This window comes from Somniosus microcephalus, chromosome 12 (assembly GCF_052327205.1).
Source record: "Somniosus microcephalus isolate GS21.2 chromosome 12, FLI_Smic_1.0, whole genome shotgun sequence".
NCBI classification, from domain to species: domain Eukaryota; kingdom Metazoa; phylum Chordata; class Chondrichthyes; order Squaliformes; family Somniosidae; genus Somniosus; species Somniosus microcephalus.
The window spans coordinates 136,781,621-136,799,598 of NC_140998.1; the positions used below are offsets into that span (position 1 = coordinate 136,781,621).

At 46.5% G+C, this 17,978-nt stretch overlaps 1 protein-coding gene across 1 annotated transcript in view; it reads right to left on the bottom strand.

The window, feature by feature from the left end:
* Positions 1-6,475: 6,475 nt before the first annotated feature.
* Positions 6,476-17,978, bottom strand: part of LOC147109552 (deubiquitinase DESI2) — a 149,685-nt gene continuing 138,182 nt past the window's right edge. Inside the window, exon 5 of the mRNA XM_086002320.1 lies at positions 6,476-7,391. Coding sequence (XP_085858446.1) covers positions 7,146-7,391 — 246 coding nt within the window. The 3' untranslated portion in view covers positions 6,476-7,145. The remainder of the gene's footprint in view (positions 7,392-17,978) is intronic.

The following is a 17,978-nucleotide window of genomic DNA, read 5'->3' on the forward strand; positions in this document are numbered from 1 at the left end:
TGTGGTGCATCTGAGTGAGCCTGCAGTGCATTTAGTGCAGTGGGCTCAAGTCTCAGAACTGGGTTGAGTCACAGGGCCCTTACAAGAGACTTTCATTCAGTGTGAGATGGACACGAAGTCTGATCCCAGAGATAAAACAAATGTCTAACCCACTGCACATCATCCAGCTCTCCGTCCCCACCAGCCTCCGCCTGCCCTCCCTCCCCCCCACACTCCATGCCCAGAACCCTCCTGTGAATCGTGCCCCATCCTGTGACAACACTTAGCTCTGCTGTGACAATACCTTCCCTGTTACTCTTCCCCAGTAATGTACTATTACGCAAGTCAAGTGTAAATGAATCATTTTCAAAATTCAAAACAACATTTAAAGAAAACCCATGAATGCGATTTCTTTCCAAAACAGAAACAGAAAGGAGGGATTTGCTCAGGGACAGCTCTCGGGATAGAGTTACTATCTCAGCATATGATCTGCTGCAGCTAAACTGCTTAAAGGGTCACTGCCTGCGGGGAAATAAATTGTTTGGCAGATCTTTTTTTATGCTGGTGCTTCGCAAAAAATGGCATGATATGTTTTTGAAGCATTTTGCTTTATTGAATTGCATGTTTGAAAACAAAACAGAATGAAAAAAATTGGCAAGTGAATGTTAAAGCACAGAATACCTGTGCCGGCTCTCTGAAAGAGCTCTCCAATTGGTCCCACTCCTCTTTCCCCATTGCCCTTCAATTTTTTTCCTTTTCAAGTATTTATCCAATTTCCTTTCAAAAGTTAATACAGAATCTGCTTCCATCACCCTCACATGCAGTGGATTCCAGATCATAACAAGTCGCTGCGTAAAGAAAAACTCCTCATCTCCCCTCTGGTTCTTTTGCCAATTATCTTAAATATTTTTTCATGAAGACAGTGCTCCTTTATAAAGGGAATCTCACTCTCAGGACTAACTTGCAGAGATTGTATCTAGTGTATAAATCACTATCCAGTTTTACCATTGCCCTTTTATAAGGATCTTTAAAATCAAGTTTTATTACCAATTTAAAGACCCATTTTTTCAGGTTTTATTGTTAGTGTAAAAAAAAAATACGAGAAAAATCAATGGAAAAATATTGGACGACAAAAACCTGGGGTTTAAATGCGGAAAATCAATTAGTAAAAACAGTTTTTATTTCAAACATCACTAAAACTCAAGAAGGCAAGCAAGGGACAGAAAAGTGAATGGACAGGCCACATTTATTTATACAGTTAACGGATGGGGCTCACCATCAAATTCTCACTCAACCCTTAGATAGTCCTTTTTTAATTCAAAGTAAAATTGAGGAACCTATGTTTATTGTGGCTCCAGCCACTTATCTGCCACTATAATGGCAACACATTAAAAATTGTTGGCTATTTATATACAGGGAGGTGTTTGTGATCTTGCTTTTAGTAACTAAAGTCTTGGCGTCTGACCTGGATCAGCCCTTGATCGATGACCCTCAGTAACTGTATCAGTGCACTACTGTAACTTGCTGCACACCCAGCTAGGAATGAAAGGCTGACACTTGCTGTTGGATAAAGAATATCGTCCCCACGTCAATGCCGACAGATGATTCAGGCCTGAACTGTACAGCAGTCATTCTCCTGCTGAGGTGCACACATCACATAAGTGACCTCAGCACGGTACATATAATACGCAGTGTGCCTGCTGATTGCACAGATGTGATGCACACGCCTCCCCAGGCCTGATTTTTGGTAAGAAAACAATATGGAATTTTGGGTGGAAATAGTTTTTTTCATTCTCTGTATCACAGGACATAACATATATGGCAAAATGCAGCTTATACAGCAGGTTCTACAGGAAGATAATGCTCTCCTGCCCCACCAATGTATGCAAGGCTACTTTTATTACACACCTCTGGAGCCAATGTGGCAGTGATTTCTCACTATGCTGCCATTTTGACAATGGCACTGCAGTGAGATAACCTATAAGTGGCTGTTTCCCATTGTAGTCTCTGCCAAGCTGTGGGCCAGCACTACCTCTGGCAACTTTCACCCTATAACACACAGGGTTGCGTGTGTCTGCATGGGTGCGTAGAGCTAGAAGGGTTGTAAAATGTCAGTCCCTTACCCCACTGTGGTAGCGTGGGCATTATAACCCCATCCAGCTGCACCACAAGGAAAACTGCACAGGTACCAATAACAGGCAGGTGATATTAAACATTCCCGCTTTCCTCACCGGCTGCTTTACCTAGTTGGAAGTGGCAAAGGAAGCAAGGGATATCACAGAGTGATTACTTACCAGTAATCTAACCTGGGGGCTGAGGTAACGTCATAAACCACAACAATGAACCTTTATAACTTGAACCCTGGATTGATTATTCATTCTTTTTTTTACATGTACTTTGGAATTGGTAGGGGTGATTTTATTCCATTTTTGGCCACCATTTACAATTTTCCAGCTAGAGGCCATCACAGCTGCCAAAATTGGCCAGTGGATCCCATGGGACAGATTCTCAACTGGCAGCCCAGGCGTGACACTGGGTGCTTGCGGATTGGCTGCTCGTTATAGAAATTGTTGGATTTTCATTCCCAACTGATTTAAATGGTAATGAGCATCGGGTGGTTTCTGAGGCAGAAACCCTCATCACATTTAAAAAGTACTTGGATATGCACTTGAAGTGCTGTAACCTACAAGGCTACGGGCCAAGAGCTGGAATGTGGGATAGGCTGGATAGCTCTTTTTCAACTGGCACAGACACGATGGGCTGAATGGCCTCCTTCTGTGCCATAAATTTCTATGATTCTATAATGGCCGTCCAATCCGCCATGCCAGTTCTATGCCCAGGCGGCAAGTTAAAAATCTAACTCCATGTCACTGATGTGCGATGGCACCCTCCTTGAGTAAGGATTGTGACATAATCACTGCATGCCGATTACATGTTGTCCCTTGGTGATATCATCCAAAAACACAGCGTCAGTTTCCATATGTACGCTGACGACACCCAGCTCTAGCTCACTACTTCTTCTCTCGACCCCTCCATGGTGTCTAAATTGTCAGACTGCTTGTCCGACATACAGTTCTGGATGAGCAAAAATTTTCTCCAATCAAATATTAGGAAAACCGAAGCCACTGTCCCCACCACAAACTCTGTTCCCTAGCCATTGACTCCATCCCTCTCCCTAACATCTGTCTGAGGCTGAACCACACAGTTCGCAACCTTGGTGTCATATTTGATCCTGAAATGAGCTTCCGACCACATATCCGCAGCATAACTAAGACCGCCTATTTCCACCTCTGTAACATTGCCTGCCTCCACCCTTGCCTCAGCTCATCCACTGCTGAAACCCTCATCCATTCCTTTGTTACCTCTAGGCTTGACTATTCCAATGCACTCCTGGCTGGCCTCCCACATTCTACCCTACGTAAACTTGAGGTCATCCAAAACTCGGCTGCCCGTGTCCTAACTCGCACCAAGTCCCGTTCACCCATCACCCCCGTGCTCGCTGACCTACATTGGCTCCCGGTTAAGCAACGCCTTGATTTCAAAATTCTCATTCTTGTTTTCAAATCCCTCCATGGCCTCACCCCTCCCTAGCTCTGTAATCTCCTTCAGCCCCACAACCCCTCGAGATATCTGCGCTCCTCTAATTCTGCCCTCTTGAGCATCCCTGATTATAATCGCTCAACCTTTGGTGGCCGTGCCTTCTGTTGCCTAGGCCCTAAGCTCTGGAATTCCCTGCTCAAACCTGTCCGCCTCGCTACCTTTCTTTCCTCCTTTAGGACGCTCCTTAAAACCTACCTCTTTGATCAAGCTTTTGGTCACCTGCCCTAATTTATTATGTGGATTGGAGTCAAATTTTTTGTTTTAAAATACTTCTGTGCAGTGCCTTGGAACGTTTTACTACGTTAAAGGTGCTATATAAATACAAGTTGTTGTTGTTGTTGTTGAATATCATCTTGTTTCAAGGGAGTTGGTGCCACACACGAATGTCTTGATCTTACATTTGGAAATGGGGAGCTGAGCTGGTAAACTGGAGGTAAACTGGTTCCTCTGTGTGTACCGAGATCCAGGGAGCAAGCACTCAGGACTGGCTCCACACGTTTACATTCAGAGAGACCGGCAGAATTATAGACTGTAAGCGTGTCCTGCTTTTACACATGGAGTGGGGGAGCCGAGCTCACTAGGACTATACAGACAGGCTCCCCGCTCCATGTTAATACAAAGACCTTGAGAGCAAACACTCGGGACTAACTCTTTGCATTTACAATACAGAAACCAGCAGGATCGTAGACTAGGGTTGTCAATTCTGGTTGGACATACTCCTGGAGGTTTAATCACATGACCTCCCACTTCTGACAGCGCCGAATATTCAAACAGCCATTTTTCCCTTTTCCAATCATTTCTATCACTAATAAACAAAAGTGTTCAAAGAAAATGAAAAAAACATGATATTTTTAATGCCCCTATGAATTTTCGTCTGGTTTTCTCACAACAGTGCTCAGTAGATTAATCTTAAATTCCTGGAGGGTTGGCGACCCTATCGTAGACCCACTTTGTCCTGGGGCGATGGTGCCCTGCGTTTCTGGAATGTGAGATTGTTTATATTTAAGGTGGACAGCGGATGTTGGGACACTGCGTCAGTCTGCAGCACTTCTGTCGCGTAAACCTGGGTTACTGAGGTACAATTACACTGATAGTTGTGTTTGTTGCAGAGGTGATAATGTGGGTGTGGCATTTACAAAGCACAAATATTTGAGAGATTCATCCATCTTTGGGGCAAGTGATTTGCTGCGGCATGTAATTTATTACTGCGAAAGAGCCAACGTTTTCTCTGTCTTCAGGATGTTTAATGTAAAATTGCTGTACTTAGGAAGCAAATCGCAAGATAAGTGCAGAGATTCAGGTGTAGAAATTCACTGTGACAAATCGCTTGTCCGATCCACTCTTAATGAATTACTGTGGAATAAATGAATCACAAGGTTATTACAAACACCATTCCTATTGGATGGCATGTGTTAGTCTTCATCAGAGCTGAGGGCTTTTAATTTAACACATTTTGTTCTAAAGTAAAACAAAGAAAACACAGCGCCCCCTACTGTCTGCGTTCCAGTACAGCGCCCCCCCTATTGTCTGTGTGCTAGTACAGCGCCCCCTACTGTCTGTGTTCCAGTACAGCGCCCCTATTGTCTGTGTGCTAGTACAGCGCCCCCTACTGTCTGTGTTCCAGTACAGCGCCCCCTACTGTCTGTGTTCCAGTACAGCACCCCCTATTGTCTGTGTGCTAGTACAGCGCCCCCTTTTGTCTGTGTGCTAGTACAGCGCCCCCTACTGTCTGTGTTCCAGTACAGCGCCCCTATTGTCTGTGTGCTAGTACAGCGCCCCCTACTGTCCATGTGCCAGTACAGTGCCCCCCTACTGTCCGTGTGCCAGTACAGCGCCCCTACTGTCCGTGTGCCAGTACAGCGTCCCCTACTGTCTGTGTTCCAGCACAGCGCCCCCTACTGTCCGTGTGCCAGTACAGCGCCCCTACTGTCCGTGTGCCAGTACAGCGCTCCCTACTGTCCGTGTGCCAGTACAGCGCCCCTACTGTCCGTGTGCCAGTACAGCGCCCCCTACTGTCCGTGTGCCAGTACAGCGCCCCTACTGTCCGTATGCCAGTACAGCGCCCCCTACTGTCCGTGTGCCAATACAGTGCCCCTACTGTCCGTGTGCCAGTACAGCGCCCCTACTGTCCGTGTGCCAGTACAGCGCCCCTACTGTCCATGCGCTAGTACAGCGCCCCCTACTGTCCGTGTGCCAGTACAGCGCCCCCTATTGCATGTGTTCCAGTACAGCGCCCCCTACTGTCCGTGTGCCAGTACAGCGCCCCTACTGTCCGTGTGCCAGTACAGCGCCCCTACTGTCCGTGTGCCAGTACAGCGCCCCTACTGTCCGTGTGCCAGTACAGCGCCCCTACTGTCCGTGTGCCAGTACAGCGCCCCCTACAGTCCATGTGCCAGTACAGCGCCCCCTACTGTCCATGTGCCAGTACAGCGCCCCTACTGTCCGTGTGCCAGTACAGCGCCCCTACTGTTCATGTGCCAGTACAGCGCCCCTGCTGTCCGTGTGCCAGTACAGCACCCCCTACTGTCTGTGTGCCAGTACAGCGCCCCTACTGTCCGTGTGCCAGTATAACGCCCCCTACTGTCCATGTGCCAGTACAGCGCCCCTACTGTCCGTGTGCCAGTACAGCGCCCCTACTGTCCGTGTGCCAGTACAGCGCCCCTACTGTCCATGTGCCAGTACAGCGCCCCTACTGTCCATGTGCCAGTACAATGCCCCTACTGTCCGTGTGCCAGTACAGCGCTCCTACTGTCCACGTGCCAGTACAGCACCCCTACTGTCCATGTGCCAGTACAGCGCCCCTACTGTCCGCGTGCCAGTACAGCGCCCCTACTCTCCGTGTGCCAGTATAGCGCCCCTACTGTCCGTGTGCCAGTACAGCGCCCCTACTGTCCATGTGCCAGTACAGCGCCCCCTACTGTCTGTGTGCCAGTACAGCGCCCCCTACTGTCCTTGTGCCAGTACAGCGCCCCCTACTGTCCGTGTGCCAGTACAGTGCCCCTACTGTCCGTGTGCCAGTACAGCACCCCCTGCTGTTCGCTAGATGGAGGTCGCCAAAGCGATTGAAAAATACTGTATCATCTTTAAACAAAAATTAGCAAAAGACTATACGAAGTTAATCCTCAGCTCAGTAGAGAAATGTCTTGTTTCCAGTTAGATTGTTTTTTACAAATATATTTCCCTTTGGACATCATTGTTAACACTGTATAGATGTTCTCATTTAGCAGACATTGCGATTGACAGTAGTTTTTTCACAGATTTCAGTACAAGAGAAAGGTTGGTTGTTAAGGTGAAACCTGCACAATAGGTGTTGTAAAAAAGATCTGGACCAATATCTGGGAGGTAGGTTCCAACATCCTCTTCTTGTTAACCCAGACACCTAGTTGCTAAGTTCTTGATGGTCACTCAGTTGTCTTACCTGACCATCATATTGTACTTAAGACGTAACGCCACAGCGGTTTTCACCCGGTACTAGGCCTGTGCTTTAAAGGCTGTCACAGAAAGTCTACAAAAACAGATATGAAAAACTGGAAAAGGGTCAGAGAAGTTACAATTCAGAGACATAGTTAGACTCTGGTGTGTCTGCAGGTCCTGGTGGTTCCTGAAGCGGTCGCAGAGGCTGAGGTGGAAGGTGACTCATCGTCTCCTGTGTCACTCTGATCGTCCTTGTTTAGGCCCTGGCTGCTGATGTGGCTCTGGAGAGCTGCAGGTGTGAGCCATTCCTTGGGAAGGCAACTCTGGAGGAATGGAATGCAGGAACTGAAGTAAGCCAGCCGGTTCACCCAGCGAGGGATCTCCTTACCGCACAGTATCTGGAAAACAACAGGCTCAGCTTCAGACAGTAAACCATCTTTCAGTCGTACCGTGGGTAACTGAACGAAATTCTGAGGGCGGATTAGTCAACAAATATACAGAAACAAAGGAAGTACAACTCTTCTCTGAAATAGTTTTTAGTTCATTTATGTTCAGGTGAGAAATGTAAGTACTGAGGAATTTACGACTTTATTACTAGGGACATCCAGTATAGCATAAACCATCCAGTTCCTTAGCAAAGCAACACTTAAAGTTATTCATAGACCTAACTTTTGATTATTATTGGCTGTTCATGAATTCTGAATCTCTGCCACACATTGTTGGTATTAAGTTGTATCTCACTTTTAATATGGACCGTTCCCCTGGATGAATGCAGCCAACATTATAGTGAACAGCATAGCTCATTCTGAAATGCAATATAATATGTAGATATTGTAAAACTGTCTGTGATATAAATCTCAGTATCCTTTCTGGCTATAATGACACAGTATGAGAATTTATAGATATCCCCTTACTTGTGTCACTGGTTTATATCGGTTTAAGCGTTAGCATTTATAGACAGTCCCTTAACAATCGGACAATGTAGCAATTAGGCAGAAGTAGACTGTAGAAATTAGTCAGTCTGCAAGGAGTTAATACCATAGTAGGAGTTACAGCAAATACTGTCTAATGTAGACCAGTCCTACCAACGCGTTAGAAATCAGGGTCTAAGGAAGAAGGACTTCACTAACAAGCAACAGACAATTGCCAAATCTGAATGAATCGGTCAGTCAACCTCGTAACGTTGTAGAAATACTGATGTACATGGAGTTATCTTGAAGCTGAAGAAATCGGTTCCATTATATCATTCTGTCTTGGATTTTAATGAAACTGCTAACAAGTTGAGCAGAAGAAGATGCATTGCCTGCATCGTGTGATGTATTACCCTGAGCAGCTACATTGTGTGGTTCAAAGGAAAGGGCTTTCCGTCCATCACTGACCACTGACATGCTGGCAAAGAAATGAAAGCAGAAAAAGGCAAGAATCTGTTTTCCTGCACTGATGGATATTACAAGGCCTAGAAATTCAAGCATGCCCGAAAACGGGCGTGCAGGGTCGGGGTGCGTGCTACGCGTGCCCGTACACAGGGTTGCAGGGAGTACGTGAAATTGGTGCTGGCAGATGATTATCATGAGTCAGACATACAGCCAGCACTATCTACACTGTTCATTGGCTGCATGCCTGTTTGGGGGGTTGGGAAATCGGGCTTGACTGAAGCCACTTACAGGTTGCCAGCTCCTCTTAAATGGGAGGTGCACTCTGGCTGCAGGCAGCAAGGAAACATATTCAAAGGAATAAAATGACTGGAAGAGGTACAAAGCGGGCACCCAGGTTCTTGGACGCAGCCCTGGTCCAGGCTGTTGACAGGAGTAGGGCAGAAACCCTTCCAGACAACACTTCCTCGACCAGTGAGAAGAGGTCACGCAGGAGGTCAATATCACAAGCTTAGCTCCCAGGACATAGTTGAGATGCAGAAAAAAGTTCAATGACCTCAACAGAGTTGTCAAGGTATGAATCTTATCTTTAACTTCCAAGTACTCTCTCCTCACACCTGCACCACCTGCAGCCTCACTACTCACAACACTCCCCACCCCGACTATTTCACTCTTCTACCATCACTGCACCACACTTCACTACGCCTCCTTCTGTTCCTACTCACACAAAGCAGGGCAGTTATCCCCAGAGCCCTGGCCAATATTTATCCCTCAATTAATATAACAAAAACAGGTTATCTGGTCATTATCATACTGCTGTTTGTGGGAGCTTGCTGTGCGCAAATTGGCTGCCGCATTTCCTACATTACAGCAGTGACTACACTCCAAAAGTACTTCATTTACTATAAAGCACTTTGAGACATCCGGTGGTGGTGAAAGGCGCTATAGAAATCCAAGTCTTTCTTTTCTTTCTGCACTCACCGCTGCTTCAACTCTCACTTCCTCAAACCTTTCGTGCGGGAGAAGGGTGTGCACAACATGCGGCAGGAGGCAACGACCGGAGGAGGCCGAACCCCTCTGTAAAAACCATGCTGGCCATCATGGACAGGTGGCAGGAGAGTCGTGGCCGTGGCGAGTGACAATGCTGCAGGAGCTGTCACGCAGGGTTTCTTCACACCTTATCCTCTTTTTCCCTTCCTACTTCTATCTAATCCCATACGCTCTGCAGGACAAACTACAGCTATTCATCTCTCTCAGCTCTCCCTTCACACTAAAAGCTAACCCTTGTCCCTCACTTTCATTTCAGGTGCTGAAAATGTTGATGGTCCTCTGCCACTTCAGAAAGAGGAGGCCAGCCTTCCTGAAGATTCAGCATCACTCGATATGAGTTTAGTAAGCACCAGCTCAGAGACTGGCACCACGCATAATTTAGGGAGTAGGTTAGAGGAGACGTCTTCACGTGGCGAATAACAGGCCACAATTGTGCAGGAGCTAGGGCAAGGGGATAGGTCTACCAAAGAAGGCTGATGGGCGTACACCAGGAAATGCCAAGTGCACTAGGCAGCAATAATTCAGAGAAAAGAGGGGCTCCAACTTGTATTGGGGCTTCACACAGAGCATGGAGACCATTCCGCCCAACATGGACCGAGTGGTCAGCTCCATGAACATGAGAGTGGCGCCCACCCGGATGATGGAGCCTCTCCTGACAACTCACACTGCTTCCATAGAAGCTCAGACGGCTGCCATCTAGCTCGTGAGGTCCACTGTTGACAGGGACTCAAGAGCGTCACATCACTCCTGCACTCTGTTCTCAGCAGAGCTCGGCAGAGTGCAGTGGTGCAGTCTCAAGAGAGTGGCCTTGGCTCCATGGGAGAGGCACCCGCTGTCCTCTTTGGATGACAGCATGTCTGCTCCCATGCCACCCACTCTGCCAGTGCCCTTGTTAGTGCCACACTTCCAGCTGGTCCAGACTGCCCCCACCCACGGCGAGATGCTGCAGTCTGTAGCTGGGCTTCCAAGGCCCAGAGCTGCTCAAAGTCGCCCACCATGGCCATGAATCTATACGATTAAAAATAATAAATTGTACTGTAAATAATAGGCTGCACTTTCAGCTGCCAGTTCAGTTGAGTGTTACTTGCATATTTGTGAATCTATATGAACCCCTCAGTTAGATTGTTCCCTTGTGATCACTCTTGGGTATCCATGACACTGCATTATGAATTATTTGAACCCAACTTGTGTCCATAGTCTTTGTTTATTCGTTCATGGGATATGGTCATCACTGGCAAGACTAGCATTTATTGCCTATCCCTAGTTGCCCTTGAGAAGGTGGTGGTGAGCCGCCTTCTTGAACCGCTGCAGTCCGTGAGGTGAGGTACTCCCACAGTGCTGTGAGGGAGGGAGTTCCAGGATTTTGACCCAGCAACTATGAAGGAACGGCGATATACTTCCACGTCAGGATGGTGTGTGACTTGAAGGGGAACTTGGAGGTGGTGGTGTTCCCATGTGCCTGCTGCCCTTGTCCTTCTAAGTGGTAGAGATCGCGGGTTTGAGAGGTGCTGTCGAAGAAGCCTTGGCGAGTTGCTGCAGTGCATCTTGTAGATAGCACACACTGCAGCCATGGTACGCCAGTAGTGCAGGGAGTAAATGTTTAAGGTGGTGGATGGGGTGCCAATTAAGCAGGCTGCTTTGTCTTGGATGGTGTCTAGCTTCTTGAGTGTTGTTGGAGCTGCACTCATCCAGGCAAGTGGAGAGCATTCCACAACACTCCTGACTTGTGCCTTGTAGATGGTGGAAAAGCTTTGGGGAGTCAGGAGGTGAGACACTCGCTGCAGAATAGCCAACCTCTGACCTGCTCTTGTTGCCACAGTATTTATGGGGCTGGTCCAGTTAAGTTTCTGGTCAATGGTGACCCTGCAAGATGTTGATGGTGGGGGATTTGGCGATGGTAATGCCATTGAAGGTCAAGGGGCAGTGGTTAGATGCTCTCTTGTTGGGGATAGTCATTGCCTGACACTTGTGTGGCATGAATATTACTTGCAACTTATCAGCCCAAGCCTGAATGTCATCCAGGTGTTGTTGCTTGCGGGCATGGACTGCTTCATTATCTGAGGTGTTGTGAATGGAACTGAGTACTGTGCAGTCATCAGCGAACATCCCCACTTCTGACCTTACGACGGAGGGAAGGTCATTGATGAAACAGCTGAAGATGGTTGGACCCAGGACACTGCCCCGAGGAACTCCTGCAGCGATGTCCTGGGACAGAGATGATTGACCTCCAACAACCACAACCATCTTCCTTTGTGCTAGGTATGACTCCAGCCAGTGTAGTGTTTTCCCCCTGATTCCCATTGACTTTATTTTTACCAGGGCTCCTTGATGCCACACTCGGTCAACTGCTGCCATGATGTCAAGGGCAGTCACTCTCACCTCACCTCTGGAATTCAGCTCCTTTGTCAATGTTTGGACCAAGGCTGTAATGACGTCTGGAGCCGAGTGGTCCTGGCGGAACTCAAACTGAGCATCAGTGAACAGGTTATTGGTGAGTAAGTGCCGCCAATAGCACTGTAGACAACACCTTCGATCACTTTGCTGATGATTGAGAGTAGACTGATGGGGCGGTAATTGGCCGGATTGAATTTGTCCTGCTTTTTGTGGACAGGACATACCTGGGCAGTTTTCCACGTTGTTGGATAGATGCCAGTGGTGTAGCTGTACTGGAACAGCTTAGCTAGAGGTGCGGCTAGTTCTGGAGCACAAGTCTTCGGCACAATAGCCGGAATATTGTCGGGGCCCATAGCCTTTGCTGTATCCAGTGCGCTCAGCCATTTCTTGATATCACGTGGAGTGAATCGAATTGGTTGAAACCTGGCTTCTGTGATGGTGGGGACCTCAGGAGGCGGCCAAGATGGATCATCCACTCAACGCTTCTGGATGAAGATGGTTGTGTACGAATACATCATCACTGTAAAGTAACTTGACGAAACTCAAAGTTGACCAGATTTAATGGTCAGCATACCTTGAGAGACTGAGGACTGTGTTACTGGGCAAATTTCATAAAAATCACAGATAAGGAAGTGGGCCTTGACAGTTCTGTAAAACAAACCTTCGAGCCATTGTTACAGGAACTTCTTCAGACAATAGTGTAACCAGCCTTGAGGCCTAGTGACTAATAGATAAGGAAAGGAGAAAGAAAAAAACAACTACTGGCTATTGTTAATGTGGCCTGGGACACGTATGCATTGGGTGGTCTACTAGGTTTTGGGGTATAAAAAGGGCAGTCGGAAGGCACCAGGGGCTGCTGCATTGAGTCGGGCGACTTGATTGGTCGCACAGAGAAGAGAACCTACTCATCACTGCCGAACCGATCACTCGCTGGTGTAAGTACGTACGTACGCTTGTACTTGCTTGTAATCGCTGTTGATTTTAAGTAAAGAATAGTTACCCTGAAATCTTTGTCTCGAGTTGTCTGTTCCAATACAGGACCGAACACTAAGTACTGTTAGACTAGAGTAAAAATGTGCATGTCATACAGTTGCAAACGCTTCAGCCTTGTCTTTTGCACTCACATGCTGGGCTCCACTATCATTGAGGATGGGATATTCATGGAGCCTCCTCCTCCCATCAGTTGTTTAATGGTCCACCACCATTTACGACTGGATGTGGCAGGACTGCAGAGCTTTGATCTGATCCATTGGTTGTGGGATTGCTTAGATCTGTCTCTAGCATGCTGCTTCTGTTGTTTAGCATGCATGTAGTCCTGTGTTGCAGCTTCCCCAGGTTGGCACCTCATTTTTAGGTACGCTTGGTGCTGCTCCTGGCATGCTCTTCTGCACTCCTCATTGAACCAAGGTTGGTCGCCTGGCTTGGTGTTAATGGTAGAGTGAGGGATATGCCGGGCCATGAGGTTACAGATTGTGGTAGAATACAATCCTACAACTGCTGATGGCCCACAACACCTCATGGATGCCCAGTTTTGAGCTGCTAGATCTGTTTTGAATCTATCCCATTTAGCACTGTGGTAGTGCCACACAACACGGTGGAGGGTGTCCACACAGTGTGAAAACGGGGCTTCATCTCCACAAGGACTATGCGGTGGTCACTGCTACCAATACTGTCATGGATAGATGCATCTGTGACAGGTAGTTTGGTGAGGATGAGGGTAAGTAGGTTTTTCCCTCGTGTTGGTTCTCTCACCACCTGCTGCAGGTCCAGTCTGACAGCTATGTCTTTCAGGACTCAGCCAGCTCAGTCAGTAGTTGTGCTACCGAGCCACTCTTGGTGATGGACATTGAAGTCCCCCACCCAGAGTACATTCTGTGCCCTTGCTACCCTCAGTGCTTCTTCCAAGCAGTGTTCAACATGGAGGAGTACTGATTCATCAGCTGAGGGAGGGTGGTAGGTGGTAATTAGCAGGAGGTTTCCTTGCCCATGTTTGACCTGATGCCATGAGACATCATGGGGTCCAGTGTCAATATTGAGGACTCCCTGGGACATTCCCTCCTGACTGTATACCACTGTGCCGCCACCTCTGGTGGGTCTGTCCTGCCGATGGGACAGGACATACCTAGGGATGGTGATGGAGGAGTCTGGGACATTGGCTGAAAGGTATGATTATGTGAGTATGACTACGTCAGGCTGTTGCTTGACTAGTCTGTGGGACAGCTCTCCCAATTTTGACACAAGTCACCAGATGTTAGTGAGGAGGACTTTGCAGAGTCGACTGGGCTGGGTGTGCCGTTGTCATGTCTGAAGCCGGTGCTGAGGTCAATGCCGGGTGGTCCATCCAGTTTTATTCTTATTATTGTTTCTTGTAGCGGTTTGTTACAACTGAGTGGCTTGCTTGGTCATTTCAGAGGGCAGTTAAGAGTCAACCACATTGCTGTGGGTCTGGGGTCACATATAGGCCAGACCAGGTCAGGACGGCAGATTTCCTTCCCGAAAGGGCATTAGTGAACCAGATGGGTTTGTATGAAAATCCAGTAGTTTCATGGTCACCATTACTGATACTAGCTTTTTATTCCAGATTTATTTAATTAACTGAATTTAAATTCCACAGCTGCCATGGTGGGATTTGAACTCATGTCTCCGGATTATTAGGTGAAACTAGTCATCAATTCTGAAATCTATCCACACTGTTTGAGGTGTGTTGGGAAAATGTATGTTCATTAAGGTGAACGATGTCCTTGCTGAGGAGTGGAGCATCTTTTCTAGTGTTAGTTCCCCCAGTTTGGGCACGAACTTTGTACAAGAAGTACGCTGACAGTTTGCAGATGTTGAACTAGTCTCCTGCAAACTGAAACCAGCATCTTTATTCCCTATTGACTGGATTAGTATAACTCTGGTGTTACAAAATTTTGTGTCTACACTAGATATTTTCTCAGGTTCAACACCACCATTCAGTTACATAAGCGGATCTCATGTCCCCTACGATCTGGAGAGCACCGTTACTAGTTAAGCAATAGCATGACCAGGGGATTGTAAAAATAGGACCACTTGTGTGTAATGGATATTATAATCTTGCACGCACCACACAAACATTGTACTTTTTTGGGAGGCTTACTAAAAATCACTCTAGTCAACAAACTGGTTTATTTTTACGTGAAATATATGAATGAATAGAAGGTAGCTTTCCAGTGAGATTCAATCAATTTCCTACTGCTCCTCATAACATCAAAATAATAAAATATACATGACCCTGACATTCTGTAACAGGCTGTACTCACTCACAGGTTAGGCGCCCCAGTACTAATGAGCACTAACCTTATTGTTATAGGCCACATGTGTCTATGTCTTGGTTTACAGCATTTTAAAGCAACTTAATGGCTGGAGAGGAAGCAAGACTGCTCTGCCTGTGTCCAAATTTCAGACTCAAACCTGCCCAAGAGAGAGAAATAGAGGTACAAAGGCTAACCTATGACCCTTCTCTCAGCTCGCCGTGTTGATAATTGGCTCACCTAACCACCTGTACCCCATTGGATGAGAATGTTTCCCTCCTTCATGTGGGAGCTATGGCAATTCTGTTGATGGATTCGCTAAAACCCAGCTGGGTGCGATGAGGGAAAACCATTCTTGCATTAATGGTGTGAATAGCTCTGGAATATGCACAATGACCCACCATTGTCTCAAAACTGATTTGGCACAATTTTTGATACCTGCTTTATCTGTTACTCCAGCTATTGGTCCTAATCAGCATCCCAAATAGTTAGTGTGTCTCTGTGAGTTAAAACTTTGTGAACTGAATCTAACTTCATAGAACCATCATATTAAAAATTAAAGCAACATAATTTCCAGGCCAAATAGGTAGAAATCTCAAAATGTTACACCTGGTTTAAGAATTAACCAGAACTGTAGCAGTTTGGTTCCTGGGCAATATATACAATGCCCAGTATGTCTCCTGTCAGTTGAGGACAATGGAGATCCCACTGTTAGATCCCTTCATATAGGCTAAACTACCATCCAGATTTACTTATAGTTCAAAAAACAATTCAGAGAAACAAAATGAAAGAGGAACAAGAGAATAAATAGCAGTAATATAACACATATATATGTACAGTGGAAGATATACTAACGAGCTCCTCAAAAGGAAAATAATGAAAGGTCACAATCGCTATACTAAATTACTATTCTTCAGAATTAACACTTATCTAAACAATAATTATTTTCTTTTACATTTCTTATAAATGCAGAAGCTCTACTAGCTTGGCTTAACTCTTTCAAGCAGATTCTCACTGATAGTGGATTCAAAAATAACTGACCATCACACAAATCACTGAACCCATCAGTCTAGTTTGACGTTTGGGTGTGCGACCGGCAGAGTGCACTGATTGGTCGTCCCGGCCTCATTTAAATCTGGCAGGCGAGCTGCAAGGTGCTGAACAGGTGCCGCAGTGCAGCTCGCCAGCTTGCAGCCTTAAAGTCGGGCCGCTGCAGCCTCCATCAAGGTAAATTGCAGTAGTGGGGGAGGGTCGGGTGGGTAATGGGGCAGCAGTGGCCCAGATTGTTTGTGTGACCCACAAAAATCATTCAACGCTTACCCATGGTGGGCCTCTTCGGTTCCATCACGCGGACCAGCTCTCACCTAAAATGCCAATTGGGGTCCTATTTGTGTCATAGGTCCCCGATTTCCTTGTTAAAAGAGGCCAAATGTCTGAAACAGGCAGGCGCTTTGGACACCCAATGGCAGGCCCCTTTTAAAATGGAGCTGGCCGCATCGCCAGTGTTAATGGGGCGGTAAGGCTACTGACCCCATTTTGAGGTCATTACCACCCCTTTAATGCCAGGGCAAAGTCAAAATCAACCCCACAGTATGTGTTAGTTTGAATATGGCTTTACTCCTCACCTCACCAAGAGACAGTCTCCAAGCCAAAACTAGGCAAAAGTGCTTTATTTTTGTCACAGTCTGCATACATTTGGATGGCTCATTGAGTATGATAATACAAAGGCAGCTGTATAGTAAGAAAATTATAACCTTTTTTATTACAGAAATGCTTCAAGTAGATGTGATTCGTTGATACGCTGGAGCTCCCAGTGCTGTGGAATCCACCTGATTTACATAGGAAGGCAGATTCCACAGCATTGGCAACCAGAAATATTGTGCATACTCAGTCTTTCATCAATGACCTTCTCCTAGTATCTGGGGAAGGTCCACAAATAGACAGCTGGGCCCTTCTCAGATGGTTGTCTGCCTCCCCCATATGAGGACAGTAGCACGCCTCAGTTACACTACAGCGAGTGTTGCTGTCAGCAGCAATGCTGGAATGGAGAGGAGGAGAGAAGGGAGCACAGAATATGGTCTCAGTAGTGGTGATGCGCGCATCTGCAAACCGTGTACAGCAATGCATCCACAGGCAGGAATTCACATGATAGGTTTGAATGAAGAAGGCCATTCAGCCAATTTGATCTCATCCTTCCAGAATACCAACCCTAACCCTATTTCCAAGTTTCCCATAATTTATTTAGCTCAAATAAAGATACCAAACATTTTTTCCCTTCCTCTCTCTCAGAATTCCCCAGACGGTTTTTGATAGCACAGGTACAGAATGATATTGTCCTTCCCAAAGTCCTGAACAGCATCTAGCTGTTTCTGACACATGCCCAGTGTCCTGGCCTCAGCCATCCTTGCTGGCAACCTGATCCACCCTCTTAGTAAAGAAATGTTCCTGACACCTGTTCCAAACTTGCCCTTCATAACCGTGAACCTGTGCCCTCTTGTCCTGCTGCTCTGATGCATCTGAAAGAATTGTTCTGGGTTTACTTTCTCTGCCTCTTAAGTATTTTAAATATCTCTATGTGGTCCCACTGAGGACGCCCCTTTTCAAGCCTGCAGAGTCGTAGATTATCAAGAACACCTCAGAAGAAAAAGAAAACATCAAATGGGTTCAAGTGCCTCTTAGAATTACGTTCTGCCCTAGATTGAACCTCGTTTTAAAGATATCCTTTCAATCACAGTCTGACATTTTAATTAGGTGCCTTATCTTACAACTGGAGTGAATTCTTTTTTGGGGATTTTCAGATTTATTCCAAGTTCTATTTGAAGTTGTGGTTGCTCCTGAGATTTCCAGTTGTTGCCTGTAATTATTTTAGGTTGAACATTTTAAACAGTGTCTTTCC